The sequence below is a fragment of the Garra rufa genome, chromosome 8 (assembly GCF_049309525.1).
Source record: "Garra rufa chromosome 8, GarRuf1.0, whole genome shotgun sequence".
NCBI classification, from domain to species: Eukaryota; Metazoa; Chordata; class Actinopteri; order Cypriniformes; family Cyprinidae; genus Garra; species Garra rufa.
In genome coordinates, this window is record NC_133368.1 from 22,502,809 (window position 1) to 22,529,459 (window position 26,651).

Below are 26,651 nucleotides of genomic sequence, written 5' to 3' on the forward strand. Positions count from 1 at the left end.
CTATAATCATAGGCTAAAATCTGTAGTCTTTGATTGTTAGTTTGACATGTTCACTGACAGTCGATTAATGGCTGTTGCGATCAAATTTCACCTCCAACGAAATTCTGGCAGTGTCAGAAGTTTTGGCACACAGTCCTGCAGTGTAACATCTCCTACGACGAACTCCAAACTGTTTTAATTTTTCAAGACAAGCCATGATCAGATTTAATGCTAGAGATTTCTTCTATCCACATAATCTCCGCTGCTCCCGTCCTCCGCTCACGGAATTCATCTGATATATTGCCTTTGCTATGATAAACACCGGTTGCGCCGCTGTTTTCATGTGGGTGTGTAATGCTGCTTACACTATTCTTCTTAAATACGCCAGTATTGCCACCGTTTATATAATTTTCATAATAACCAACATTTCAGCCCTGCGTGTAATGCAGCTCGTAGCCACTGAATGGTTATAGGTTGATCATGTAAAACTACGGACAAGTTATCTTGCGCTCCCCCATTTTTAACATGTTGTGCAGTCTGACATTAATAACAAATGAGATCCCACAGCGTAACATGATCAGCACGTTCGTACAGTCTGACAAGTACAATCCTAAAGGACTTTTAAAAAATCGCAGTGTGTGCCCGGCTTTACATTACGTCCATGTCATTACATGTGTTTTTTAAGTAATGTGAACAAGGATGTATAGAGTGAAATGCAGTCCCATTGGCAACTATCTTTGATGCACTGTGTGACACCTTTCTATCATGGCCAGCATTAAGTTTTTCAGGAGTTTGAGCTACAGTAGCTCTTCTGTGTGGTCAGACCTGATGAGCTAAGTCTTCACTCTCTACATGCATCAATGATTCATTGGTGCCCATGACCCTGATGCCAGTTTACTGGTTGTCCTTTCTTGCACCACTTTTAGGTACTAATGACTGCATAATGGAAACATTTCACAAGATTTGCTGTATTTGCCCCATCTTCTAGCCATCACTATTTGGCCCTTGTCACTCTGATCTTTACTCAGATCTTTTCATTTGCCTATTTTTTTCCTGCTTCCAACACATGAATTTAAGAACTGACTTTTCACTTTCTGCCTAAAATATCCCACCCCTTGACAGGTGCCACTGTAATGATATACTGTAATTAGTGTTGTTCACTGTACCTGTCGGTAGTTTAGTGGTGTCTACTTTCTGATTTCCCTCTCCAAGTGAAGCACGGCTACAAAAGGCAATGTCTTGTTTGACTGATTGTACCTTTAAAGTGTGGTATGATGACAGTCCAAAATGTTTAGAAAACTTTTGTGTTTGTAAACAGAAAAGGTTATGTACTGTAATTAGGTGTTACATGTCATTTATATAAGAATTGTTGTGACTGTGCAGACTGATTCTGACTTGTACAGTATTGAATATGTGATCATTTTCCTTTTTTTCTCCCCACAAAAATGGTTATTTACTTGATTTTTTTTTTTGTTCACTCTCATCTATAGTTTTGGTAACACTCTTCAGATATCATGACAAGTTGTACAGTATATGTCTATTACTTTTACTACATTTTACTGACATTTGGGTTTTAGATCCTATCGGTCAGATCACAACTACTTTGTCTTTAAATAAGCTATTTGACAACGCATGGAAACCAAATTTTTTAAAGTCTTTGGCCTGTTGGTTCCCAAAACATTCTACTTCAGTCAGGAAACATAGTGTTAGCTTTAACTCTTGAGGGACACACACAGCTCTATGTTCCAGACTGCATAACATTTCATTTCCACCATTAAAACATGCTTTGCACTGAAAGAACTGGGTGTCATTGTTTGTTTGTAACCGCTCATTATCATTTTTTACATTTTTTATTTTGTTTTGAATTTCTGTTTGTCTCATGAAAAGTTTGTTTGTGCATTACTCAAGTAAATAAAAGTGGCATTAATGATTTTCAAGACAGTATATTTAGTGTTCTGTAGAAAGAGTTTTATTAATAGAAACTAGGAAATTAGTACCAGGAGTCCATGATACGCCTCATGCTCATGAATCTCATGCCACCCATATTGCTGAAGCTCCTGTACTCTCCAGGCCTGAAGTACCACATTCTGCCTCTGTAGTTGGGCTGCTCATAGAAGAGCCAGTGGCCATCCATAATATGACAGGACTGGCAATGAGACATGCGGTAACGGTCCATGACGTTGTCACAGTCATCCATCATCTCATACATCTGACCCATGAAGTTGTCCCTCTCGTAGATCCTCATTCTGTAGGATCCCCTGTGCTGTAGTGGAAGAAAGCTCCTTTCAGTCCTTTAGTTTAGAAAAACCTATTTATGATTATATGTTAAATAAGCTAAAATAAAGCTTACCATAGGAATCATACGGCAGGACCTGATGCAGTTGTTCATTCCAAACATAGACATGTAATCAGCATACTCTCCCCTTCTAAAGAAGTACTGATTTCCCATGTAGTTGGGATGATCGTACATCATCCAGCATCCGCTCTCCACTCTGCAAGAGTGACAGCGGCTCATGTAGGAGGAGAAGTCACCACAATCACCCATACACTCATAAGAGCGACCCTGGAAGTTCCTGTCCTCAAAGAAAGTGACCTGAAATTCAAATGTAACATTTTAGTGAATCAAATAATCAAATCAAATAATTCTGGAGTTAAACTCTGTGGACCAAGGTTTACCTTCATGGTTGCGCTGGCTGATCCTCAGTAGTTTCACAAAGGAGAAGCTGAAGCTGATTCTGCTTGTTGACTGACTGTCACCTGTGCTTTTATACTAGACCAAGACTAAAGACTGCACAGCCTCTATTGTTAGTTAATTCCTGACTGTGCAAGTTGGAACAGAGGCCATTCTAGCTTAAGCTTGGTATGTAGATCTTAGTACTCAAAATTATTATAACATACAAGTATACTGGGCAAAACGAATGTGGTTCTGATAAATTCTTAAGAAATGATAATAATACTTTACAAGAATGTTAAATTTGTTAATCTTAGGCTATGCTTTAGATATCATGACCTAACAGTGAAAAATATTTAATCTGTGTTAATTCTAAAATCTTCCCACCATTTTTAATGCATAATTTAAACATAAACATTATGTAATTTTAATGTACATTGTTATTGAAATACTAATAATTGTGAACTCCACAATAACAGCATAAGATGTATCCTTTGCCAAGTATGTCAAACTTGACTGTGCAGTTCTTAGCATTTGAGCAGGAGAGTGAAATAGTTTGAAAGTTGCAGTTTGTGGTCAGTTTTTGTATAAATGTTTGTGACCAACTTTATTGTGATGAAAATTTGATTTTAATTCAGAAATCGAATGTTCATTTAGTTATCACCAAAGCAATCTTATAGACTGTTATGCCGATTCAGAATCCTGTCTGAAATCATGTGCATGACTGTCAAGTCATAATATAATAAGGCAGCTGGCTAAGCTTTTAGTAACCGCCTATGTTTGTATCTTTATCATGTGGCTGTTGTTTTAGATTGAGAACTTCTGTCTATATAGATTTGGATTTTTTTTAAATGAGAATGCATTTTGGAATCATGCTTAGTTGTTTTGAACCTGTCTCCTTAGCTCTGTTCATGGGATCAAAGTAAGGAGACAAAACCAAGTAAGTAGCCAGTCTGTAACCCGAAATGGCACATAACTGATGCTAGTTTTTAGGGTTGGTGGTAAAATTGGTGGAATTCTTTAAGATGCAGTATAGTGTGTGTTGCCCATATCACAGTTATGTAAAAGATTACAAAAGAATTTCATTGGAAAATTCAAGATACGTTTAATTAGAAGGAAATGGAGACTGACTGGAAGTTGTGCTTTCAAACAAAGTGTTGCTAATACGACTCATTGTCTGCTCTCTGGGTGCTGACATAAGATAACATATTGGCATATTGTGTTCCCTTTGATAAATTTTCTGTATTTTGTGATTTTTTTGCTTTTTCAAAATATTTTTTAAAAACTCTTCATTTTACCTTCATAAAACCTACAGAAACCCTGATATGCAGACTTTAACCATTTTAGGATTTTGTACAATGGAGAGACTAATTAAACAACAACTCACCTAGGTTTAGAGCAAGGAAAATTTATATTTGGCCCCATTGACTAATTTGTTCTGTTCTGTTCTTTTTTTAATGATGTAGCAAACTTGAAAGCTTGAAAGTTGAAAGCTAGTTTGCTTGTTTAGTTATCTTTGAAAATGATTCAATATATGTGGAAGGAAGCAACTTTATTTAGCTTTTTGGCTGCACTTTAGATAGAGGCAAAATGTAGTGTCCTTTGAAAGAGACCTATTATGCCCCTTTTTACAGGATGTGATATAAGTCTCAGGTGTCCCCTGAATATGTCTGTGAAGTTTCAGCTCAAAATACCCCATCATTTATTATATCATTTTGAAAGTGTCTATTTTGAAAGCAGAAACACACTGTTTTCGTGCATGCCACTTTAAATGCAAATGAGCTGCTGCTCCTTGCCCCCTTTTCCAAAATAGGACTGTGCCTTTACAGCTCATAACTCAGATACTTTGCCTAAAAAAACACATGTTTGGTATTGATTATCATGTCTATCACGCTGAAATTATGCATTTTAAACCATATTAGTTTAAACTTCTGATAAACGTTTTATTGAGCACACACATCCAAAGCACACAGACAGAAAGCGGCTGTCATACAGCATGTGAGTACTTTACTAAAGTTCTTTTATTGTGCTTAAACTGTCGAATGCACATAAGTTCATGTTAAAAACACACATGAGTTACAAAAACAGTCTGTGAAGGTAAACAGCTGGGAAATAAATCACGTTTATATTAGATCTGTGTGGCAGTAGTGTTATATACAGTAAATAAATCAATAAATCCACTGCTCTCTTGTCTCCAGTTAGGCTGGGACTCTAAATAGTGTTCTGTGCTCATCTGTTCAGCCAACGACAGAACAGTTAGCATGCTTTGCTTGAATTTTTGCCATGGCGTTAGAACTTGTACCATGTTGTCGCTTGCGAAAACAGAACAGCGGCACCGTGGGTGGAAACATGCAGATTAAGGGCCGGGAATATTATAATTTAGATTTTAATGTCACAGGGTGAAGTGAAATTTAAGCGGCTTGTTTTTTCACCAGCTTGCAGAGAAAGGCTTCTAAAAAAATTTACTGGTTTGTTCTTTTTCACATTTTCTGAGGGAAAAGTCAGATTTTTATGATATGTCACCTTTAACGTATCCATTCCATATTCTCTTTGGTCATTTTAGTAATGGAACATCCTTAATGCTGTTGGCCACAGTGATTGCAAATCATCTGGGCTACCATGTTTGAAAGAAAATTATAAAATAAAAATAAATGTTTAATTGATATACATTATTGTATATAAAGGTATTGTGTAAACTGAGTAAAACTGAGAAAAAAATTTACATTAAACAGCTGTTGTTTTCATTTCAAATACCTCTTGTGCATCTAATAAACAACTACTGCTCACATGGTGTTAACCTTTGATAAATTGCTAAGTAATGTGGTTCATAACTATTTCCTGATGCTGCTCTGCGACACCTCTCTCAACACATTCACAGAAAGGAATGATGATAGAGAAAATGTTAATATGTTCTATAAATCTTTTAGATTTGGATTGTCTCAAGGCATCTGTTGGACTGTCGCCAGTGTGTGAAATTTGGATGTGATAGGTAATGTTAATGTGAAAGCTTGCAATTATGTCCATATCCAAGTTTTAAGTTCTAAGAAAATTGAGTGTGGCATGTTCAAACTCAAATTTCATGGGTCATGCAGTGTAAACTTTAATTTAAAAGAGAAAATAGGTTGAATGTTCTAGTCTCCAGTGTCTTCTACCAGGGGCACATTTTTAGGGGGCAAGAGTGGCAGCATTGACTAATTTCTCATTCATTTAACATTTACTGTATATGTATAAAAAATTTTTTTTAATGATTCACATTCACTTATACTTGTGGGTTTTTTTTTGGCATTAATTATTTTCAGAACACACTGTTGAGTTCTGCAGAGAAATGATTTTATTTCGTTGTTTTTGTTATTAGTGCCATTAATGATTTTCAAGAGAGTGTTTAGTGCTGTAGAGAAATTATTTTATTAATATAAACTCTAGTACCAGGAGTCCATGATACGCCTCATGCTCATGAATCTCATGCCACCCATATTGCTGAAGCTCCTGTACTCTCCAGGCCTGAAGTACGACATCCTGCCTCTGTAGTTGGGCTGCTCATAGAAGAGCCAGTGGCCGTCCATAATATGACAGGACTGGCAGTGAGACATGCGGTAACGGTCCATGGTGCTGTCACAGTCATCCATCATCTCGTACATCTGACCCATGAAGTTCTCCCTCTCATAGATCCTCATTCTGTAGGATCCCCTGTACTGTTGTGGAAGAGAAGTCATTTTAGTCCTTTAGTTAAGATAAACTAATTTATGTTTATATGTTAAATAAGCTGAAATAAATCTCACCATAGGGATCATACGGCAGGACCTGATGCAGTTGCTCATTCCAAACATAGACATGTAATCAGCATATTCACCCCTTCTGAAGAAATACTGATTTCCCATGTAGTTGGGATTATCGTACATCATCCAGCATCCGCTCTCAACTCTGCAAGAGTGACAGCGGCTCATGTAGGAGTGCATGTCAGCACAGTCGCCCATACACTCATAAGAGCGACCTTGGAAGTTCCTGTCCTCAAAGAAAGTGACCTGAAAATTCAAATGTAATATTTTAGTGATGTAAAGTGAAATATAGCAAATCAAATAATTTTGTGTGGAAATTGGTGCTGGACCAAGGTTTACCTTCATGGTTGCAGTGACTGGTCCTCAGTAGTTCCACAAAGGAGAAGCTGAAGCTGATTCTGCTTGTTGGCTGACTGTCACCTGTGCTTTTATACTAGACCAAGACTAAAGAATACAGGGCCTCTATTGTTAGTCAATTCCTGACTGTGCAAGTTGCCATAGAGGCCATTCTAGCTAAAGCTTGTTATGTAGTTCTTAGCACTCACATTTATTAAGACCCCAACACTTAGGAAGTTGAAACATTTCTAGTACTCTGTATTAGTGACATAATTACAAGTACAAATAACCAAAAGTATTAATTCTCTAAACTAGGAAGTTCTAACTTTTATATTCAGAGATTCAAAGAGAAAAAAATAGCTAGGCTAGACCTTTAGTCACTGACCTCTTATGTAGTTTTATAAAATACAGTGCTTCTACTGTTCTCAGTATTTTAAACAATCCGTAATTAATGCCTTTGCCATTTATAGTTTGTTTTGCAAATGTATACAGTATTTGCAGTATTTAGTAATATACAGTGTCCCTTTGCCAAGTTCTGACCTAATGGTGTTACTGAACAATTCTACCCATAGCAACTGTTGTCTGCAATTTCATTTGCTTTTAGCTGTTGCTCTCTTTTAATGCAAGACTAAAGAGTATCCATTTGTTTGGATTATTTCTATGAAATTGTGTATATAAAATTGTCCTAAATGTTGTTGCTGGGTGATTCATATCAACAACACAAGGTACCCACACAGAATGCAAGCATATTTCTTGTTGTTTGTTTCTTTGTTCTTTAATTTCCCTTCTCTAGTTTTAAAAAAATGTTGTGGATTAAACTGTGTGTTAAAGCCAGCTAAACAAATTTCACAAAAATAAGAGCACTTACATTTGCACCTATTTAAATTAGTTAGTAACCTAACATCATTTCATGGATGTACTGATTTAGGTCATTGTAGTGTAACGTTTACAGTGCCATAGTGACTTTGTTGCAAGAAATGTTAGAAAAAGTTCTGTTCACTTAGACTGGTATATCATCAAATTAGGCTTTTTTCTTTTACACTGACTGTGAGAAGCTTTTTATTTGCAGTTTGTAGTTTTAAATAACATTACTGTAGCTAAACATGCTATGCAATGTCACAAATAATTTCAACCTGCGTAAAAATATTAGAAAACCTACATAGGTTCATGAAACTTGTTTTAATTAGTCCATGCTGATTATCAATATTTGCTTTGTGTACATTTTGATAGCCTACAGGGAAATGCTTTTGATTTACATATAGGACTGTTAATCATAATGAAAGATTGTGTGTGTCTGGGTCTGTTTGTACTGGTTTAGCCACATTTACCTGATGAGAACTAAATGTCCTCATTAGCTTAGTGTAAGACCATTATGCCTATGAAATGTCCTCATAACGATAGCCATACCAACTTGTGTGTGTGTGTGTGTGTGTGTGTGTGTGTGTGTGTGTGTGTGTGTGTGTGTGTGTGTGTGTGTGTGTGTGTGTGTGTGCCTGGTATTCATCACGTTGTGGGGACCAAATGTCCCCACAAGGATAGGAATACCAGTAGATTTTGACCTTGTGGGGACATTTCTCAGGTCCCCATGAGGAAACAGGCTTATAAATCATGCACAATGAGTTTTTTTGATGAAGTAAAAGTGTGCACAATCTCCTGTGAGGGCTAGGTTTAGGTGTAGGGTAGGTGTAGGGCGATAGAAAGTACGGTTTGTACAGTATAAAAACCATTACGCCTATGGAATGTCCCCATAAAACATGTAAACCCAACAAGATTAGTGTTGTACATTTATATTTACTAGGATCAGCCAAAACTAGTAGTTAATGAAGAACTGTATATTTTTCAATTATGCAATCTTTGTAGTAAATAAAGTAAACAAAGAAAGTGTTTAATTCAAATAATTTATTTCTTTTAGATTTTTTTTTTTTTTAATATTCAGATGCATTCAGGTCTTTTAAGATGAGGATCCCTGATTTTTTCTCATAAATAACATTTAGTCATTCTCATAAACCTTAAACTCTAGTCTGAAGTACCTCATACTGCCCTTTTGAGGCCTTTAGTTGTGTAACTCTCTTCACACCAGTTTTTTTTTTATTTGCCAGCCATCACCAGCATTTATGATCATTTTTTTTTTACAAAACTTTCATGCCCCCAGAATATTTTGTTGTGTGAATATATGAACTTGCAGTATGTCAAAAAATAAGATTAAAACAATAGATTCTATACTTTTATGCAAACACCTTTTTATAGCTTAATGAACTTTAATGTAAGTTTAAGAATCACATTTTTGTCAAAGACTATATCCGGATCGGTGATCAAGACAGAGATGGAGTAGATCACTTCTATACCTTTCAAGTCCTATACCACTTCCTTTGTCAATATTTCATTCAGTAATGTGAGGCAGTTTAGATTTGTTTGCTGTTTAATGTTTGATGATAGTGTTGTTTTATATATGCACCTGCTTACATATGTTATCGCTTATATCGTTTATGCTTCTTCGCCTGTGTTTTGATCAGGAGATTCTGTACTCTTTCAAAAAATGTGTAATAGCACATTTACTATATAACACTGAAAACACAAAATGTAAAAAAAAAATAGAGTAGAGTAGATAGCGTTGTTTTATAAATTACAGAAAATTCTATCAATGGCGGGGAATGAGTTAATAATAGTTATAAAAAAAAGTAACCAAGAAAAGTGTATTTGCCTTCAGCATGTAAATTATTTTGTTAACTTCAGTGTGTTTTTGTTGTATACTCATTTTCACAACACAGTGTTTGCTTTTGTAGAGAAATTATTTTATTTAAATACTGGAACCCTAGTACCAGGAGTCCATGATACGCCTCATGCTCATGAATCTCATGCCACCCATATTGCTGAAGCTTCTGTACTCGCCAGGCCTGAAGTACGACATCCTGCCTCTGTAGTTGGGCTGCTCATAGAAGAGCCAGTGGCCGTCCATCACATGGCAGGACTGGCAGTGAGACATGCGGTAGCGGTCCATGATGCTCTCACAGTCATCCATCATCTCGTACATCTGACCCATGAAGTTCTCCCTCTCATAGATCCTCATTCTGTAGGAACCCCTGTACTGTAATGGAAATTAATTTTTTGTCACTTTTGAATTGAATATTCCTTTAAGACAGTTGTCCTGAGTGTATTGACTTAATCAAAACACATTAAAATTTTCATGGAGCTCACCATAGGGATCATACGGCAGGACCTGATGCATTCGTTCATTCCAAACATAGACATGTAATCAGCATACTCTCCCCTTCTGAAGAAATACTGATTTCCCATGTAGTTGGGACGATCGTACATCATCCAGCATCCACTCTCCACTCTGCAAGAGTGACAGCGGCTCATGTAGGAGGAAAAGTCACCACAGTCACTCATGCACTCATAAGAGCGACCCTGGAAGTTCCTTTCCTCATAGAAGGTGACCTGAAAAATCAAAGTTATTTGTTTAATGCTTTATAATTATATCTATTCAATTAAAGTAATGTGAATTAAATCTAATGTAAAATTTACCTTGCCCATCATGGTTGCGGTGGCTGATCCTCAGTAGTTCTACAAAGAAGAAGCTGAAGCTGATTCTGCTTGTTGGCTGACTGCTGTCACCTGTGCTTTTATACTAGACCAAGACTAAAGAGTACACTCTATTGTCTATTGTCTGTCAATTCCTGACTGTGCAAGTTCAAACTGAGTTCATTATAACTAAAGGTTATTATGTAGATGTTAAAATATATTTCTAATTTTTCTAGCGTTTCTTATTTTTATTCCAAAATAAAAAAAAATAAACACACAGATTAAGTGGCATTTTCTTGTTAAATGCCAAAATATAGTATAGCATAGTGTAGTAGTGTACTGTATTATTTAATATTAGTAAAACAAATAACCAAAGATAACATTTGACTATTTAAATGTCAGCACACTTAAAAGTCATTAAGTAATGTTATTAAAATGTCTAAAATATTTTGTACCACATTTAAAAAGTGTTCACTGCAACTACTCACAAACAAAGCTGACAATTTTCAGATTGTTTTACACAGAAGAAAATTAGCTGTTACACTTAAAAAAAAAACTTTTTTTACAAGTACATTTTACAATTACAAAGAAATGGCAAGTAATGTTGAATTAAGTGTAAAATGTGTATATGTGTATTTAATGTATATGTTTTTAAATAGTATTTGCAATAATTATTAATAATAATTACAATAATTATCTTTGTTTTATTTACAGCTTACAGTTAGTGTCTTGTGTGGCCTTGTTTGTTTTGCCCATTTGAATAGCTGAGTGTTTTGTCTCAGTGGGAGAAATAAAAAATGTGAGATAAATCAGCTAATTAAAAAAACTAAAAATAAATGACATAATAATAATAAGAAGAAATTCAGTAGAGCAGGTTCCCTAAAATAACATTCAACATTCCAGCTACTAATTAAATCCTGGTTCCCTGAGATAAGGGAACGAGCGTTGCATTGCACATTATGGGGAAACACCTGTTTATCCCAAATACCTGATTTGTTCACGTTGGTGTAGATGCACAAACAAATGATGCTTTAACCCATCAATTGGGGTAGAACTGACTGCTATTCAAGTTGTCTCTGAGTGCCTTTTTGTGAGAATCTTTCGATTGATAGCAACAGTCACCAACTCGCATGCAGCCTTATTGCTTGGCAGGCTACGAAACACTAATTTCTTTATCTCAGGGAACCAAGGTTAAGTTAGTAATGCTACATTAGTCTCTCCCTTTACGTTGCACAATAAAAGAAAACAAGTGTCCAAAGGGGTAAAAGTGTCCAAAATAAACAGGGTATCTGGTGTCCTCGAGTGCTGGGGATTCCATGAAGGAGGGGCAGTGTTCAGTAGGGAAGGGTCCAGGTAAGGGGCGGAGTCCAGCGGCCGCACACGCTCCCCGTTGCAGTCCGGGGCGCGAGGGGTGGCGGCTTCTTTAGCGGCAACATCCTCCTCTGCCTACGTGGCACCTCCAGAGATTCACGGCCCGGCATCCTGGCCCGTCAGCCGTCACATGCGGTCATCGTCCGGGCCGCGGGTCCGGCAGCTTGTCTCTTGGCGGCGCTGGTTCCCTTTACGCCCCTTCCTGGACCCACGAGGACACCACCGTGCATGCACGGGGAAGAGACCGGTCTCCCGAGGAGAGGCGCGCTCGGCATTTAAACAGCGGCGGTGATGAGGCTTCATTCAATTCAGGTGATCCTCATCACACGCCGCCAGCCCGGGATGTTTTTGCGCCCCTTCTCTCCCATACACACCCACTCCCGTCTGGAGCCTGGAAAAGGGTGGCGAATAAGGGACGGGGTGATGATGATAATTAGGGGGGAGGCAGCCGACTCGTCACACATGCTATAAGCAAGTGCAGAACAAAGCCAGTCTGCCAGCCCCGCCCCGGTGCGCACATAGTGAGGTCTTCTACATACATGAGCTGAATATGAGACGCAAGCCACCAGGCTAAAGCCAAAAGGAGGGAACCAGGTCTTAAGCAGCAGTGCCACAAGTTGGCCGACTGAAGTGGCTTGAAGGAAGGAGTGATAGGGCCCTATGGACTATAGATAACTTCCAGGTCACCACAGTATGAGGATGAGGTGAATTCAATCTCCAAGCTCCCCTCTGAAATGCCACATATACTTTGAGCATGAAAGGGATGCGTCCATTATCCAGCAATTATTTCAGAAAGGTTAATATGGAAGACACAAGAAGACAATGGTATCGGCCAAGAGGCTCCCGATACCAGCTGAATTAACTCAGGGAACCACATCTGATTCCTCCAGAGTGAGGCCACCATGAGGACCAAACATCTGACTTCCCTGACCATCTTATGACCTATGGAAGTAGGGCAATCAGGGGAAAGGCATACAAGTGAGTGCTGAGATCACACTGCTTTGAGAAATAAATTGGGCAGTGAAAGTTGTCTTCTGAGGCGAAGAGATCCACCTCTGTTCTCCCGAAGTTGGAGCAGATCGTCTGAACCATTTGGGGATGTATTGTGCTGGTGCTACATTGCCCCTGGACAGCATGTCCACTCTTTGGTTCAGTCTGCCCTGCATGTGAACTGCTTTCAGCGAGAGGTTGCACTGTGCCCATAAGAGGAGGCATCTAGCCAACCTGTGGAGGAAGTATGACCTGAGACCGCCTTGGCAATTTATAAAGGCTACCACCATCATGTTGCCCAAATGGACCAGGGTGTGGTCCCCCTAAACGGTTTTAGGGCTATAAAAACCAGCATTATCGGGTGGGACGGTACATGGGCTTTGAGCCAATATTGGAGGGACAGCATGTGAAACAGGCCCAGAGGAAACACAGAGGAGGGGGATGACATCAGGCCTAGCATCCTCTGGAAAACTGAGGGGATACAAAGTCCTGAGTCTACAGAACGCCACTAGCTGCTAAATTTTCAGGTGTGTTTCAGCATAATCCATGCCCGCATCTGGGCTGAATCGATAATTGTCTCCAGAAAGATGAAACGCTGAGTGAGAGAGAGATGGTTGAGCAGCAGCTACCTGTGAGTGATGAGTTATTGTTACGATCTGCCTAGCATAAGCCAGTCATCGAGGTACATTGAGTTCATAATGCGGATTTCTATTTGTCTCAAAGGGGAAAAAGCCATGTCCATGCACTTCGTAAAAAGTGCACGGTGCCAGAGATGCCAGGTCCAAATGGTAGGACTATGTATTGATAAGCCACCCCTCGAATGTGAATCTCTAAAAATCTGTCTGTGATGAGGGGCTATCTGAATGTGAAAGTAAGCATCTTTCAGATCCACCGATACAAAACAGTCTCCAGGGCATATTTGTGCTAAGATCTGCTTCAAAGTCAGCATCTTGAACATCTGTTTCATAAGCGTGCGTTTCAGATGCCTGAGATCAAGGATGGACTGGCAGGAAGAGATGGAAGAATCACACTGCCTGTGATGACTTTTGTGCCGCTGTAAAACACTCACCATACCCATCCACAGCAGTTCTGAACAGTCTCTTGGGAGGTGATCTTGTCAGCTTCCTTGATCTCGATTAAGTTTAGCCAAAAGTGGCACTCCAGCACCACTAGATTGGCCATGGCCTTGCCAGTCACCTACACATTGGCCTTTGTAGTGCACAGAGACAGGTCAGTCACTGTGCGCAGCTCTCTGAAGATGTCAGAACTCTGGCCAGGCTCGTCTATGGTGCAGAGAAGTTTGGCCTGAAGAGCCGAGTTTGCTGCTTCAGAGAGAGGGTGTCCGAGTCTTTGCCGGAACAAGCCCACTCTTCCGCATCTGAAGCCGTCACCGACATGGAGTCATCAGCGACAACTTACTCCTCATACCCACCAAAGGAGATCAAGTCCGATGGTTAAGACCTGTTGCCCTGCTGTTTTTTATCCTCCTAGGCTTCTGGGAGAGAAGAAACAGGGGAGAAAACCAGGGAGAACTGCCTTCATGAGGCAGATCCATGAGTGATCCACGAGTGAAGCAGAATGTTCTCATGTTTTTTACAATGAGAGCACTCTGTCCCAGTGAGTGCAGCCTCAGCGTGAGCGTTGCCCAGGTAAGCGATGCACTCAACATACCTGTCTGAGTCATGCAGGAGTTGACTGCAGGAGCCACACTTGTGGTATGACATTTGAAACAACGTCGCTAGGAAATTTGCACCCCTTTTTGACAGGTTGAAGCGGCATGTATTCGTGCAGCTACACAAACGTGAACAAATCATGCTTCAGTATTCCGAGTAGTTCCCATTTATTTTCATAGTATTGAAAAAGAGCAGCCGCAAACTTACTTTTGTGTGCCACAGAAGAAAGAAAAAGGTGAGATTTTGGTTAACTGGTTAACGCAGACAAATTTTTTACATTTTGACATAAGACTCTGTTGAGTGAACAATTTTGGCCAGTGCTGTAAAAACTCAGTACAGTACAGATGTGTTCATTGGTTTACCAAACTCTGAATCAACAAGTATTTTGTAGTCTTTATAATGAGGGCCTAAAGGGGAATGTTTTTTAGAATGACAGATGTTTCTGTGTCCGATGTAAAAAATTAGATATTTTGATAATAGATATTTTAGGTGTTATGCTAAAATGGAGCAGATAGCCATAAAACAACTGACCACACTATTTAAAAAAATGCTGGTGTGCTTAATGAATAAAATGATTCATAGATAAAATGTCTCCGCTCTGAGAGGGAGACAGTCATGGGGCAGCCGTGGCCTAATGGTTAGAGAATCGGACTTGTAATCCAAAGGTCGTGGGTTCGAGTCTCCGGTCTGGCAGGGATTGTAGGTTAGGGGAGTGATTGTCTATTGCTCTCTAAGGTGAGATCCTTGTTCACTTCTTACTGCTGTGTGTGTGTGTGTGTGTGTGTGAACAAATTTCAAGTATGGGTCACCAAACTTGGCCACACATCATGTCCTGTCCTGTCCTGTCCTTTCTTTCCTCTCAGCTGTATATGAGGTTTAGGTGCTCTGCTCAAGGTTGCAATATGCTGGTGGTTTTTGAATGATTTTTTTAAAGACATTTATAATCACCTGCTGTGGACGATATAGTGATTTTAAAACTAGCTGATATTTTAATGTTTGAGATTATTTAAAGAATTAAATGTTGTTGGCTATCATCTTAAACAGGCCTTGAATTATCAGTTATATGTTTCAAACTTCATTTATGTTATTTCATTTATTTATTCACAAGTGAAGCACTGGTGTGTTTTTGTGGCCATTAATCAGGCAAATATAGGTGATATTCATTTTCAAAACACAATGTTTAGTTACAAGTTATTTTATTGAAACTTGGAACACTTAATACCAGGAATCCATGATACGCCTCATACTCATGAATCTCATGCCACCCATATTGCTGAAGCTCCTGTACTCTCCAGGCCTGAAGTACCACATCCTGCCTCTGTAGTGGGGCTGCTCATAGAAGAGCCAGTGGCCGTCCATAATATGACAGGACTGGCAGTGAGACATGCGGTAACGGTCCATGGTGCTGTCACAGTCATCCATCATCTCGTACATCTGACCCATGAAGTTCTCCCTCTCGTAGATTCTCATTCTGTAGGATCCCCTGTGCTGTAGTGGAAGAGAAGCCCTTTTAGTTCATCACCCAACCAAATTTATGTTCATATGTTACCTTATAAGCTAAAACTGAGCTCACCATAGGGATCATACGGCAGGACCTGATGCATTCGTTCATTCCAAACATAGACATGTAATCAGCATACTCTCCCCTCCTGAAGAAATACTGATTTCCCATGTAGTTGGGACGGTCGTACATCATCCAACATCCGCTCTCCACTCTGCAAGAGTGACAGCGGCTCATGTAGGAGGAGAAGTCACCACAGTCGCTCATACACTCATAAGAGCGACCCTGGAAGTTCCTGTCCTCGTAGAAGGTGACCTGAAAAGTCAAATGTATTCTTTTAATGTTTTATATCTATGAAATTAAAGTAATGTAAATTAAATCTAATGTAAAATTGTTGTTGGAATTAAATTTACCTTGCCCATCATGGTTGCGCTGGCTGATCCTCAGTAGTTCCACAAAGGAGAAGCTGAAGCTGATTCTGCCTGTTGGCTGACTGGTGTCACCTTTGCTTTTATACAAGACCAAGCCCAAAGACTGCACAGCCTCTATTGTTAGTCAATTCCTGACTGTGCAAGTTGGCATAGAGGCCAACATAGGACAAACATACATGCTTTTGTTTTTAGTATTTTCCTGTCAATTGTTCTTCAGAATAACTTTGATCATACCTTTGTGGGTGTAATGTACTACAATTCTTGTACAAATGTTGTAGATTCAAATGTGAATGTCAAGTGTGTGTTAACTTTTTTTTTTATTGTGCAGTGAATTTTATGGAATTAGCACATTCTGTACAGTATGTGGGCTTTTCTTCAACTAGGGGAAAGTTGTAGAAAAAAAAAATGTTCAAAAGTCACATAACACAGTCTCATAAGTTTAAATAATTTGTCTAGTTTTAAGGTCTGTAAAAGGACAAACTTAGATTACAAGAGAAATTGTTAATATTTTACATTTTTTCCGACCTGCAGTGAACAAATGTCATTTCCACCACATCTCAATATACAGGTGTTATTTAAAAATAGAATAACTTATTGTCTAAGATCATTTTATGATCTCATAAATTGTGGATACATTAATGTGTGATGACAAGTTTTTAAATATTTATTTAAAATGTGTGTGGTGGTGGTTGAAATGACAGGGTGTTGTGGTAATGACAAGGAATTAACGTAAATGTTCTTTTTCGACACTATCTGACTCAATAAAAAAAAAAAATTTCCTCTCTTGTCTGATCTTCCCTTTCTAGCCCGTACTCATCTAACAACGCCTGTCATACGGTATTTTTGAGCACTTCCTATGTTGATCTGCCTCCTTAGGATGAATCACTTGTTGTATTCCCAATTGTAAGTCGCTTTGGATAAAAGCGTCTGCTAAATGAATAAATGTAAATGTAAATGTAAATGTAAATGTAGGGAAGTGTCATCCCAATGCTGGCACATGACTGTTTCTGGATTGAAACATTTGCAGTCATGCAAATCTACTCTCGCAATCCATATCGATTGTACTTTGTAACCATAAATGTAATTTCCACCACATGCTGTCATTTCCACCACAGATAGCAATGTGGTGGAAATGACATTTCTGTAGTTTTTTGTGAAAAAATGGAAGATAGCTTCACTGGTTGGCTTTGAATTGATACTTAGCATTTCATGTATGTAAAATACTCTTATTTAACTTAATATTTTTTGCTTTTTAATAACACCCTTGACGGTACAGCATGTGGTGGAAATGACGTTGAATAAATATATTAACTGATCAGGCAATATTTACTCTGATGTTTCTTCATTTGTTGTTGATGAAAATTTTCATTCCCTCCATGTCCAACATGTGCTCTAATGTCACTGAACATTTCCATAGAAACCACCTAAAAAATCTTTTACACAAACTTTTTAAAGATACATTACAGTGTTGTGGTGGAAATAACACCAATACTGTGCGACAGATATATGTTGTATAAAAAGTAATATTGATAGAGGTCTCACATTAAATACTATAATGTATTTTAATTATTTCACTATGCTTAATTCAAGTACATTAATAGTTACTAGATAAGTCATAGTTTTAAACTGCAGCATTGTTGAAGTTTAAAAGTCTGGGTGTGCGACAAGGAGAAAACTGTGATTTTGACACCTATAAGGAGGTTGAAAAGTAAGAAAAATTATAATAGAAAGGTAGTAAAAAGTTTTTAGGGTGATTCTGTTGTTAGCTTGACAAAGGAAGAGGAATTTGTCTAAAATTATATGTATTTTTAAAAATATGACCAAATAACGTAAAAGTGCCCCTAGTCTAAGAATCACCCATGTATTACAATGCCCTTCATTAAAATTGGCACTAAAAAAGGGGTACTTTTTATTCCTGTTTGCACCAAACTAAAACCCTGTTTGCTTGGTGTTCTGAAGAGCAGAGCATTGGTAGCTATTCCTTTGGCCTCAGTCACTGCAGCCACTCTCAAAGTGTACCTCCCTGTGTCTGAAGGAAGTAGGAGATAATAATAATACTTTTTATGTATGATGAACATAGGGAACATGAACATGGTCTTCCTCAACCACTACTGGATGTTTTCGGTTGAGGGCAGAACTTCATAGGTTGCCCTAAGCAGGAAGTTGATTCTACTTGTCTCCATTTCCCACGGTTCCTCCAGCGGATTTTCCTCTTCTCTATGCTCTTCCAGTCTGTCCACTTTTTCCTACTGGGCTTGACACAGACCCAGACTCCCCTGACACAAACCCAAACCTCCTCTTCCCTGTTGAATATGGCTCACAATATTGGTGTGCTGGATTGCTGATTTTCCCTGTTGTTTGGTTTCATTCTCTGTCCTGATTTTAGATGCAGTTCTGCAGTCTATATTGATCTGTCGCAGGACTCTGAGAGGGTCATTTCTAACCCTGCTTTGGTGCATTCAAACTTCTCTACCAGACTTGGAATAAACAGTTTTAGAATGTAGTGTGCGTACAGAGCAATGCTACTTAGACATCTTGGAACAACTAACCATTTCCTCACATAAGTGCTTATAATTCTCTCTATCTTCTCCACTTCTGTGAGGAGAATGTCAACTATGGTTGGAGAGGCCAAATCAGTCTGGGCAGCAGGCCAAACTGTAGGTACCAAAGCTTTAGCTTTACAAGGAGCATAGACTTATCAGTGATCTTAAGACCACTGCCTACATCCTGCTTTAGCTCCCAGATTTGCTCACTGTCCTTGAGGCTTAGCTGTCTTGCTGTGACGTAGCTTCTGTTGGTCATGTCTTCATGTGATATGACTCTGCAGCTCAGAGGGCCCTGAACTTCACATTTGCAACACAGTGAAATGTGAAACTTCTTTGCATAAGCTTGTACTTCCATTCTCCTAATGCCCATTTTATTCTTGTTTACCTACACTGTAGCTATTCTCACACATGGAAATAGCTTGCTTCTGCATTGAAAAATAATGTGAATCAAGGACTCAAATACAGGGCTGACAACCGTATTCTGCTGCAGTGTTTTGTAAAAAAAAAATATGAATTGGACTTGAATTATTCAGGTGTGGAGCATTTCTCTATAAACAGAAGCTGAGTTTGTTATGAAGTTGTGTTCAAATACAACTCTATGATCATCCAGTTATTAATATCAACAATGTAAATATCTTACATTGTTTTTCTGATGATGAAAGAAGGTCTTACGGGTTTGGAACAACATTAGGGTGAGTAATTAATGAATTTTAATTTTTTGGTGAACTATCCCTTCAAATAAATCATGAACTTGATATAAGTACTAATTAAAGTGTCTATGTCCATAACATAACAGAAGCATCAGGTTTATTATTTTGTGTGCACAATTTACTTAAAACGAGGAAACGAATTAGTAAATTATGTGCACAATTTAGTAAACCGAGGGAACAAATTAGCAAATCGTTCCCACAATTTACTTTTTTTTTCTTGAATGGTATATGTGGGGCTCTGTAAATTACAAAGATCTGAATAAGTAGATACTCAAAAGATTTTAGTCAGGTTTTTAAAGTGGATAGAATTCACTGTTCTTTTACTTACAATGAAATGGTTTTAATCACATTATAGTCATAAGAAGCTTTGAATGAAGAGTCAGCAAAGGGAGAATGTTTGTGCATCATATTTATTATGATGTCATAGTAAATATGAAATTTTAACTGAATGATTCTAGAAGAAGCAATGTGCATGGCATGGTATTATTTAATTTATATATCCAGACATAATATTATTGGATAGAATGTTATTGTAGGATCTCAGCGCGAATCAGACAATTCAGGCGATTCGATTAGAAGTTTTGAAACACTTCTACAGACCCAAATTCCACAAGAGGCCCAGCATGACAAGACTCCTGTCGTAAAATTTGTCATTTGACACCCTGGCGCCAGCCAGCTTGAAGCAAACCTAATCAACTAACTAGGAGCTTTAAACAACTTTCAACATTAACACAAAAGAACACTTGTTGATAATCCTAAGGAAGGAGATTGTCAATTTTGGGCAAGTAACCAAGATTAATGATCATAGAGATGCACGTCATGAACATCACATTAGGAGAATCATTAGAGATTTCGGTTGGTGGGCTGTAACCCACACATTTGTCTATTATGTTTTAATCACTCACTGTGCATGTCCTTTTTGATAACTATTGAATAGCTTAATGGTTTATATTGGTGTTTGGTATGCCTGAGCTTGAAGTTGCATTCTTGAAATGTTTCTATAATTCAATTCTTTGTAAAATGTATTATAGTCTATGTATTATAGAAATCACGTCCAAATTTGACTCTGCAAAGAGCGGGAAAATTGGGATCACGTGACTGATAAGATAACATTGTGATTTATGTTTTGGGAGGAGAAACCAGCAGTACCCCGACTTAGGACAATGTTTTAATTGGTCAAGACACCATTTGGGATGTGTCCAAAAGCTGAGTTTAAATACTCAGGACACCATCAACTCTCTCTCTCTTACTTTTTGTGCTTCGTGCCGCCGCGTTTCGACGCTGCTGTTAGCGTTCGTTGAACGCTCCCCGGCCTGCATGTCAGCCGGTCCTCTAAAGGAAACATGAGGAGATCATTACACTTCTGTCTTTTATTCTTTTATTTCTTTTCGTTGAGAGTTTCGTGTTCTAGTTAAGTTTTGCTGCAAACCGTGACCCAAACGTCTGTGCCGACCTGAACTCTAACCAGCGCACAACTCCGCATCATCAGCCAATGCCCAAGACATCACATCGAACGACCACAGAACTTCCAACCAATCAGCAACCTCGGGAAATCCCTTTCTGGAACGACGTGACGAAAGGAATTCCCTTAACACAAAGGCAACGCAAGTACAACCTCCAGACTCTAGCTGAACTGGTGCATTTGATATAAAGTTTATTAACCTCTTTGAGAGACTTAATACGAGGGTTAATTAAGTGATTGATGGTTGTTCAGGTCTAAGCAATTGCACATATTGCTATAAATTTGGGACTTCATATTTTCACTCTTCTAAACATTCTTTCCTCACTTTCCCCACAAATCGTGGGACACATTATCTGTGTATTTACCGGAATCGCTGAGTGAAAGAGGCTGAAGTTGACGTGCCACTGGTCTCTTATATTAACGTTGTTCGGAAGCCTGTGTAATGATGTAGCTTGACATCTATCAACTGAACAGGGTTTTCTCCACTTGTTTTCGTGTTGTTGTTGCTTAGCAATGGCATGGACGTGATGTTGTCGAGGTTTGACAAAAGGAGGGTGGGACGGTGGTTGCTGCTCTGGGTGGTGACTGAAGGCGGTGACTGAGTAGATCGGACGTCATATTTTTACGGAAGTTACAGGGGCTCGTGAAAAGGAACGGCTACTTTATTCAGGCTGTGTGCAGTTTGCTGTGGACTGACTGTTTTGAAACTTATATGGTAGTTACATAACCCTTAGACCTCAGTTATCATGAAAAAAGCCAGGAAATTTAGATTTTGACAATATGGGACCTTTAAACTGCCGATCTTGCTACTGTGCTAATATAGTGTTTTCACTATATTCTGGATAGTAATATCCATTGCAGAGTCATGTTGTACGGCTAGTTCCATGAATCGCGCGCCGACTCTAAACATCCGTAAAACAACGACTCTGTTCAAATTCCCTTTTGAATCATAATCGATTCCCTTTGAGCTAAATTAATTATGTACATTATCATTACATTATTTTATTAAATTATTAAAGTATTTGTAGTATCTGTATTTTCTAAAGGTTATTTTTATGGTGGTAAATTGTAAAACAAATTTATTATGAAAATAAAAAAACATGTAAGTATTCAGAAACTGCATGTTATTTAAAGTCTTCAGCATGCATTTTACAGTTTTATTGTTATAATAGTATAATTTATTATTTTAAATATACTAATTTATCACTGTTGTTGTCAAAGAAGATGGATTATGCTTCCCGTTATAGTATTATAACCAGAAACATTATGGATTAGGCTTCTTGTCCATGGTATCAGTATTAAAAAAAATTCATAGAAACAGTAAATTGAGAATAATTTTAGACTAATTTTATTGAAACACTGGAACACTAGTTACAAGACTCCATGATACGCCTCATGCTCATGAATCTTATGCCACTCATTTCTCTGAAGCTCTTGTACTCTCCAGGCCTGAAGTACCACATCCTGCCTCTGTAGTGGGGCTGCTCATAGAAGAGCCAGTGGCCATCCATAATATGACAGGACTGGCATTCGGACATGCGATAACGGTCCATGATACTGTCACAGTCATCCATCATCTCATACATCTGCCCCATGAAGTTCTCTCTCTCGTAAATCCTCATTCTATAGGATCCCCTGTGCTGTAGAGGAAGAGAAAAGTTATATTTAGGTTTAACAGGCTAAGCATCTAAGTTTGAATGTAAAAAGATTAATAAAGTTATGATAACATTTGCAAATACATCCAAATGTTTGTGGAGCTCACCATGGGGATCATACGGCAAGACCTGCATTCACTCATTCCAAACATAGACATGTAATCAGCATACTCTCCCCTCCTGAAGAAATACTGATTTCCCATGTAGTTGGGACGATCGTACATCATCCAGCATCCACTCTCCACTCTGCAAGAGTGACAGCGGCTCATGTAGGAGGAGAAGTCACCACAGTCGCTCATACACTCATAAGAGCGACCCTGGAAGTTCCTGTCCTCGTAGAAGATGACCTGAAAAGTCAAAGTCATTATTTTATTAATTTAAACTTTTTAATAAGGAAAATTGTATGCTTTATATAATATCATTAAACACAGTTTTTATTTATTTACTTATTTATTTTTAGTTTGTGAGTTGTTGTAACTTTAGATTGCGTAACTTACTCTGCCCATGGTCACAGTAGTGGTAGTTGCTCCTCAGGACTGAGTGGATGTGCCAGTTACACTGACGCAGTCTGTTTGAAGCGCTCACTTTTATACCAAAGAATATGTGCCCTGCATTGTGAGTTAGCTCCTGACCCAGCAAAAATACATGAAGGGCCTAATGCAAAGTGAGATCTATAGGGATATTTGTCAGCATGAGTGGTACAGTTGTGAGTGGGCCACGCAGTTCCCTTTTTAGATGTGAAACGATAGAGAATTCACTGTACATGTAAATTACATAATATTTAAAAAAAATTGCTTATTTACAGTTGTTGAGTAGTAGGGCAATTTGCACAGTATGCTTTAAACAAAAAATATTTTTTGCCTGTCTTGGTTTTTTTTTTTTTTTTTTTTGTAGCCAAGTTTGGACACCCATCGGAAACTGGTAGTGGGACTTTCTGTCATATTTCTAATGAGTGTCAATCAATTTATATTATGATATGCTGTATATTCTGTAATTCTGTATTATGTAAAGAATAGTGTACATCCAGCTGGTTGTTATTGCAGAATATACCTTGGCAGGGTTTTAGGTGGTGTTACAGTATTTAAAAAGTTTGGTCTCTTACACTGACACACTGTCATTTTGCACATTATTGCAAAATTATTTGTTATATGTATTATATTTTATTTCTCAGAGCAAGTTGGACAAAAATTAATGAATGCGACGTGACTAAATAACTAAATTAAAGACGTTTTGTCAACAAAAACAAAACAATTTGAGTTTTTTTTTTTACTTATGGTGTAGTGTTCAGACTGAAAATTAGTTGGTTTGATCAACCCAAGTACTGAGCTTTGAGCTGTCACCATTGTGTGGTTGAGCAAGACAATTACCCAAATTCACTCTAGGGGGTTTCTTTAAGTGTATTGTACTGTCTCTAAAAAAGAGACATCTTGAGTAGTTTGACAAACGGTTCCCTACAAGTGCTGTCACATCCTCAGAGGGAGTAAAGAAGAAGAGCTGTCTTCTAGGGGTGCCCAAGTACTAACCATTAATAATAGTTATTCTTTGTCTTAGGTATTTTATTGGTGTACACTGATCAGCTGCCTAATATCATGTAGATTCTCTTGTGCTTCCAAAACAGCTCTGGTGCATCGAGGCATGGACTCCATATGACCTTCCTCCACTGCTTCATGGTCTAGTTTTGATTGTCACGTAGGCACTATGGACAGTAGACAGGGGTCATCATGGGCACTCTGACCAGTCTGCAGCTGCCTAGCCCCATATGTAAACTATGCGATGCATAGGGTCTTTGAAACCTTTCTATCATGGCCAGCATTACGTTTTTCAACAAATGGATCTACAATACTGTAGCTCCTCTTTGTGATTAGACCAGATGCGCTTGCCTTCACTCCCCACATGCATCAATGAGTTTTTGGTGCCCATGATGCTGTTCACCGGTTGTCTTTCCTTGCAAGGCTGTACATACACATTTTGAGAATCAAGTGTATGTAAACTTTTGAACAGGGTCATTTTTATAAATTCAACTATTATTTTGTATAATGTACACATACTTTATGTGAAATGTATTATTTGGGTCAGTACTAAATAAAAACATGCATTTTGTATGATCCCTCTTGACGAATGGGGAAACACAGGAGAGAGCAAAACAAAACACTGGTCACGAATTAGAAGTACAAAAATGGAGTACAAAAAGCTGTAAAGAAAACTTGGTACTCGTGAGACTTTTGGTTGATTATTTTTATGTTTTATTTTACAATCTCCTGGCAGAGAGATCTGTATCATCTGTATATTTTGCAAAAGCGTTGAACCTTATCACACATTAGATGATCAACATAATGAGATGTTACTGGAATAATTCAGATGCATGTTAACCAACATTTGTCAGTACAGCTTCTTCAAAAAAGCAAAAGCTGGTTTTGTCATACATTTTGTTTAAAAATCTAACATGGAGTAAGTGATCTTTGATATTATACTGTAGATCCTAGGCACATTTGAGATAAGTGTCGCAACATTATTTGAAACCCATGTGTTGTCTTTCTTGTAGCAAGTGTAATTTCATTCAACAGGACTCCATGATGCGTCTGATGGAACAAATTTTTACTGGGCCTAGACCCATATTATTAAAGTTGTTGTACTCCCCAGGCCTGATGTATATCATTCTGCCTTCGAAATTTGGCTGTTCATACAAAAGCCAGTGGCCATGTGTGACATTGCAGGACTGGCAATCGGGCATGTGAAAACGTTCCTGGACTGACTCACAGTCATCCATCAACTCATACTTTTGTCCGACAAAGTTCTCCCTTTCAAAGATTCTCATTCTAAATGTTCCTTTATGCTGCAAGGAAAAAATGTCATTATTTAGTAATTCAATTACATCAATTTACTTCACAAAATATATATATATATTTTTTTTATTATTACCATAGGGATCATTCTGCAAGATCTGATGCAGTCACTGATGCTTGCACTCATGATCTGCTGGTTATCAGGATACTCTCCTCTTCTTACCAGCATTTGGTTACCCATGAAGTTTGAGCGCTCATAGACCATAAAACAGCCGCTTTCCACCCTACACGAGCTGCAGCGGCTGAGGTATGAGGTCACCTCAGGGCAGTCACCGCTGGTCTCGTAGTTACGACCATGGAAGTTTCTGTCCTCATAGAATATTATCTAGGAAGCATAGTGACAAAAAGACATGCTTACAATGGATAAGCCACTCTTTGTTCTTTACTTTGCTTGTTAATCCATTGAAAGTACATTGTCCTTATATTACTCCATTAACAGCTGACATTGTAAAATCAATATAGATCTTATTTCAGATGGGATTTGGTCTAAGTATCTTACTCAAAACCACATTTGCCTTCTTCAACATAGTTATCTCTTACCTTTCCCATGATTTTGCATTGGTTTCTTTAGTGCCAGTGTTACTGTGTCGCTTTTATACTCAACTTGATTGCTAAAAAATCTATATCCCATTGTTTGAACTTCTTACTCAGCAATTCTATTTTTTCTAAACTAGTCTACAAGTAGTTACCAGAACAGTTTGCTCCCTGTGCCAGCTGTGTCTTTTCTTGGTTGTAGGCCAGGGGGAGGAGGACAACTGCTGATGTGTCATTTACTGTACAGTTAAACAATAGAGACATTTCAGCAATAAAAGATATTTTGTAAGGGTTTTTTTTCTGCCTAAAACTGACCTTGTCAAGCATACCAGTCCTGCCTTAGGGAAAATGGTAACTGAAGTTCTACTAGTGCCATACTGGGTTATTTTAGCTTATTCTCTTAGCTGTTATGTCTGTGTTTGTTTAAATATTTAGTTTGAGACTAGGAAAGTAAACTAAAAACAGAAAGATTCAGTTATGAACCAGAGACCATGGATGTCCATAAGTTCAAGTCTAATGTAATCTTTATAATTTGGTTTGTTTGGGTAATATATACAGCAGAATTAACAAAATCACCTGATACCATGACAAAATCAACAAAAAAATTAAATAATTGCAACTTTTTATCTCACAATTCTGACTTTTTTCTCG

At 38.2% G+C, this 26,651-nt stretch overlaps 6 protein-coding genes across 7 annotated transcripts; all 6 read right to left on the reverse strand.

The window, feature by feature from the left end:
- Nucleotides 1-1,925: 1,925 nt before the first annotated feature.
- Nucleotides 1,926-2,661, reverse strand: LOC141340121 (gamma-crystallin M2-like). The gene is made up of 3 exons (XM_073845051.1): nt 2,656-2,661; nt 2,330-2,572; nt 1,926-2,242 (listed from the first exon to the last, which is right to left on the reverse strand). The coding sequence occupies exons 1-3, from the start codon at nt 2,659-2,661 to the stop codon at nt 1,970-1,972; spliced, it is 522 nt and encodes a 173-aa protein (XP_073701152.1). The 3' UTR covers nt 1,926-1,969.
- A 3,336-nt stretch (nt 2,662-5,997) lies between these two features.
- Nucleotides 5,998-6,819, reverse strand: LOC141340323 (gamma-crystallin M2-like). Its single transcript, XM_073845251.1, has 3 exons — nt 6,766-6,819; nt 6,430-6,672; nt 5,998-6,342 (listed from the first exon to the last, which is right to left on the reverse strand). Exons 1-3 carry the CDS (start codon nt 6,769-6,771, stop codon nt 6,070-6,072), a joined length of 522 nt encoding a protein of 173 aa, XP_073701352.1. The 5' UTR covers nt 6,772-6,819; the 3' UTR covers nt 5,998-6,069.
- A 2,713-nt stretch (nt 6,820-9,532) lies between these two features.
- LOC141340322 (gamma-crystallin M2-like) lies at nt 9,533-10,346 on the reverse strand. Its single transcript, XM_073845250.1, has 3 exons — nt 10,288-10,346; nt 9,958-10,200; nt 9,533-9,847 (listed from the first exon to the last, which is right to left on the reverse strand). Exons 1-3 carry the CDS (start codon nt 10,297-10,299, stop codon nt 9,575-9,577), a joined length of 528 nt encoding a protein of 175 aa, XP_073701351.1. The 5' UTR covers nt 10,300-10,346; the 3' UTR covers nt 9,533-9,574.
- A 5,151-nt stretch (nt 10,347-15,497) lies between these two features.
- Nucleotides 15,498-16,304, reverse strand: LOC141340738 (gamma-crystallin M2-like). The gene is made up of 3 exons (XM_073845832.1): nt 16,233-16,304; nt 15,892-16,134; nt 15,498-15,806 (listed from the first exon to the last, which is right to left on the reverse strand). The coding sequence occupies exons 1-3, from the start codon at nt 16,242-16,244 to the stop codon at nt 15,534-15,536; spliced, it is 528 nt and encodes a 175-aa protein (XP_073701933.1). The 5' UTR covers nt 16,245-16,304; the 3' UTR covers nt 15,498-15,533.
- Nucleotides 16,305-22,293: 5,989 nt separating this feature from the next.
- LOC141340737 (gamma-crystallin M2-like) lies at nt 22,294-23,258 on the reverse strand. Of its 2 annotated transcripts, XM_073845831.1 has the most exons (3): nt 23,121-23,258; nt 22,731-22,970; nt 22,294-22,608 (listed from the first exon to the last, which is right to left on the reverse strand). In XM_073845831.1, the coding sequence occupies exons 1-3, from the start codon at nt 23,127-23,129 to the stop codon at nt 22,336-22,338; spliced, it is 522 nt and encodes a 173-aa protein (XP_073701932.1). In that variant the 5' UTR covers nt 23,130-23,258; the 3' UTR covers nt 22,294-22,335. The 2 variants fall into 2 exon arrangements, with proteins under 2 accessions (XP_073701932.1, XP_073701931.1); XM_073845830.1 differs by lacking the exon at nt 23,121-23,258 and having other exon boundaries at nt 22,731-22,988.
- Nucleotides 23,259-24,843: 1,585 nt separating this feature from the next.
- crygm5 (crystallin, gamma M5) lies at nt 24,844-26,029 on the reverse strand. Its single transcript, XM_073845726.1, has 3 exons — nt 26,007-26,029; nt 25,543-25,791; nt 24,844-25,456 (listed from the first exon to the last, which is right to left on the reverse strand). Exons 1-3 carry the CDS (start codon nt 26,013-26,015, stop codon nt 25,181-25,183), a joined length of 534 nt encoding a protein of 177 aa, XP_073701827.1. The 5' UTR covers nt 26,016-26,029; the 3' UTR covers nt 24,844-25,180.
- Between the last annotated feature and the right edge of the window lie 622 nt (nt 26,030-26,651).

What these genes read in the sequence shown, in the direction of transcription:
- LOC141340121 (XM_073845051.1), bottom strand. An exon ending in CCTGCCGTATGATTCCTATG is followed by an intron (nt 2,243 to 2,329) that starts GTAAGCTTTATT and finishes CTTCCACTACAG; the next exon opens with CACAGGGGATCCTACAGAAT.
- LOC141340323 (XM_073845251.1), bottom strand. An exon ending in CCTGCCGTATGATCCCTATG is followed by an intron (nt 6,343 to 6,429) that starts GTGAGATTTATT and finishes CTTCCACAACAG; the next exon opens with TACAGGGGATCCTACAGAAT.
- LOC141340322 (XM_073845250.1), bottom strand. An exon ending in CCTGCCGTATGATCCCTATG is followed by an intron (nt 9,848 to 9,957) that starts GTGAGCTCCATG and finishes TTTCCATTACAG; the next exon opens with TACAGGGGTTCCTACAGAAT.
- LOC141340738 (XM_073845832.1), bottom strand. An exon ending in CCTGCCGTATGATCCCTATG is followed by an intron (nt 15,807 to 15,891) that starts GTGAGCTCAGTT and finishes CTTCCACTACAG; the next exon opens with CACAGGGGATCCTACAGAAT.
- LOC141340737 (XM_073845830.1), bottom strand. Translation starts at nt 22,988, where the DNA reads ATGACTTTGACTTTTCAGGTCATCTTCTACGAGGACAGGAACTTCCAG. An exon ending in CTTGCCGTATGATCCCCATG is followed by an intron (nt 22,609 to 22,730) that starts GTGAGCTCCACA and finishes CTTCCTCTACAG; the next exon opens with CACAGGGGATCCTATAGAAT.
- crygm5 (XM_073845726.1), bottom strand. An exon ending in CTTGCAGAATGATCCCTATG is followed by an intron (nt 25,457 to 25,542) that starts GTAATAATAAAA and finishes TTTTCCTTGCAG; the next exon opens with CATAAAGGAACATTTAGAAT.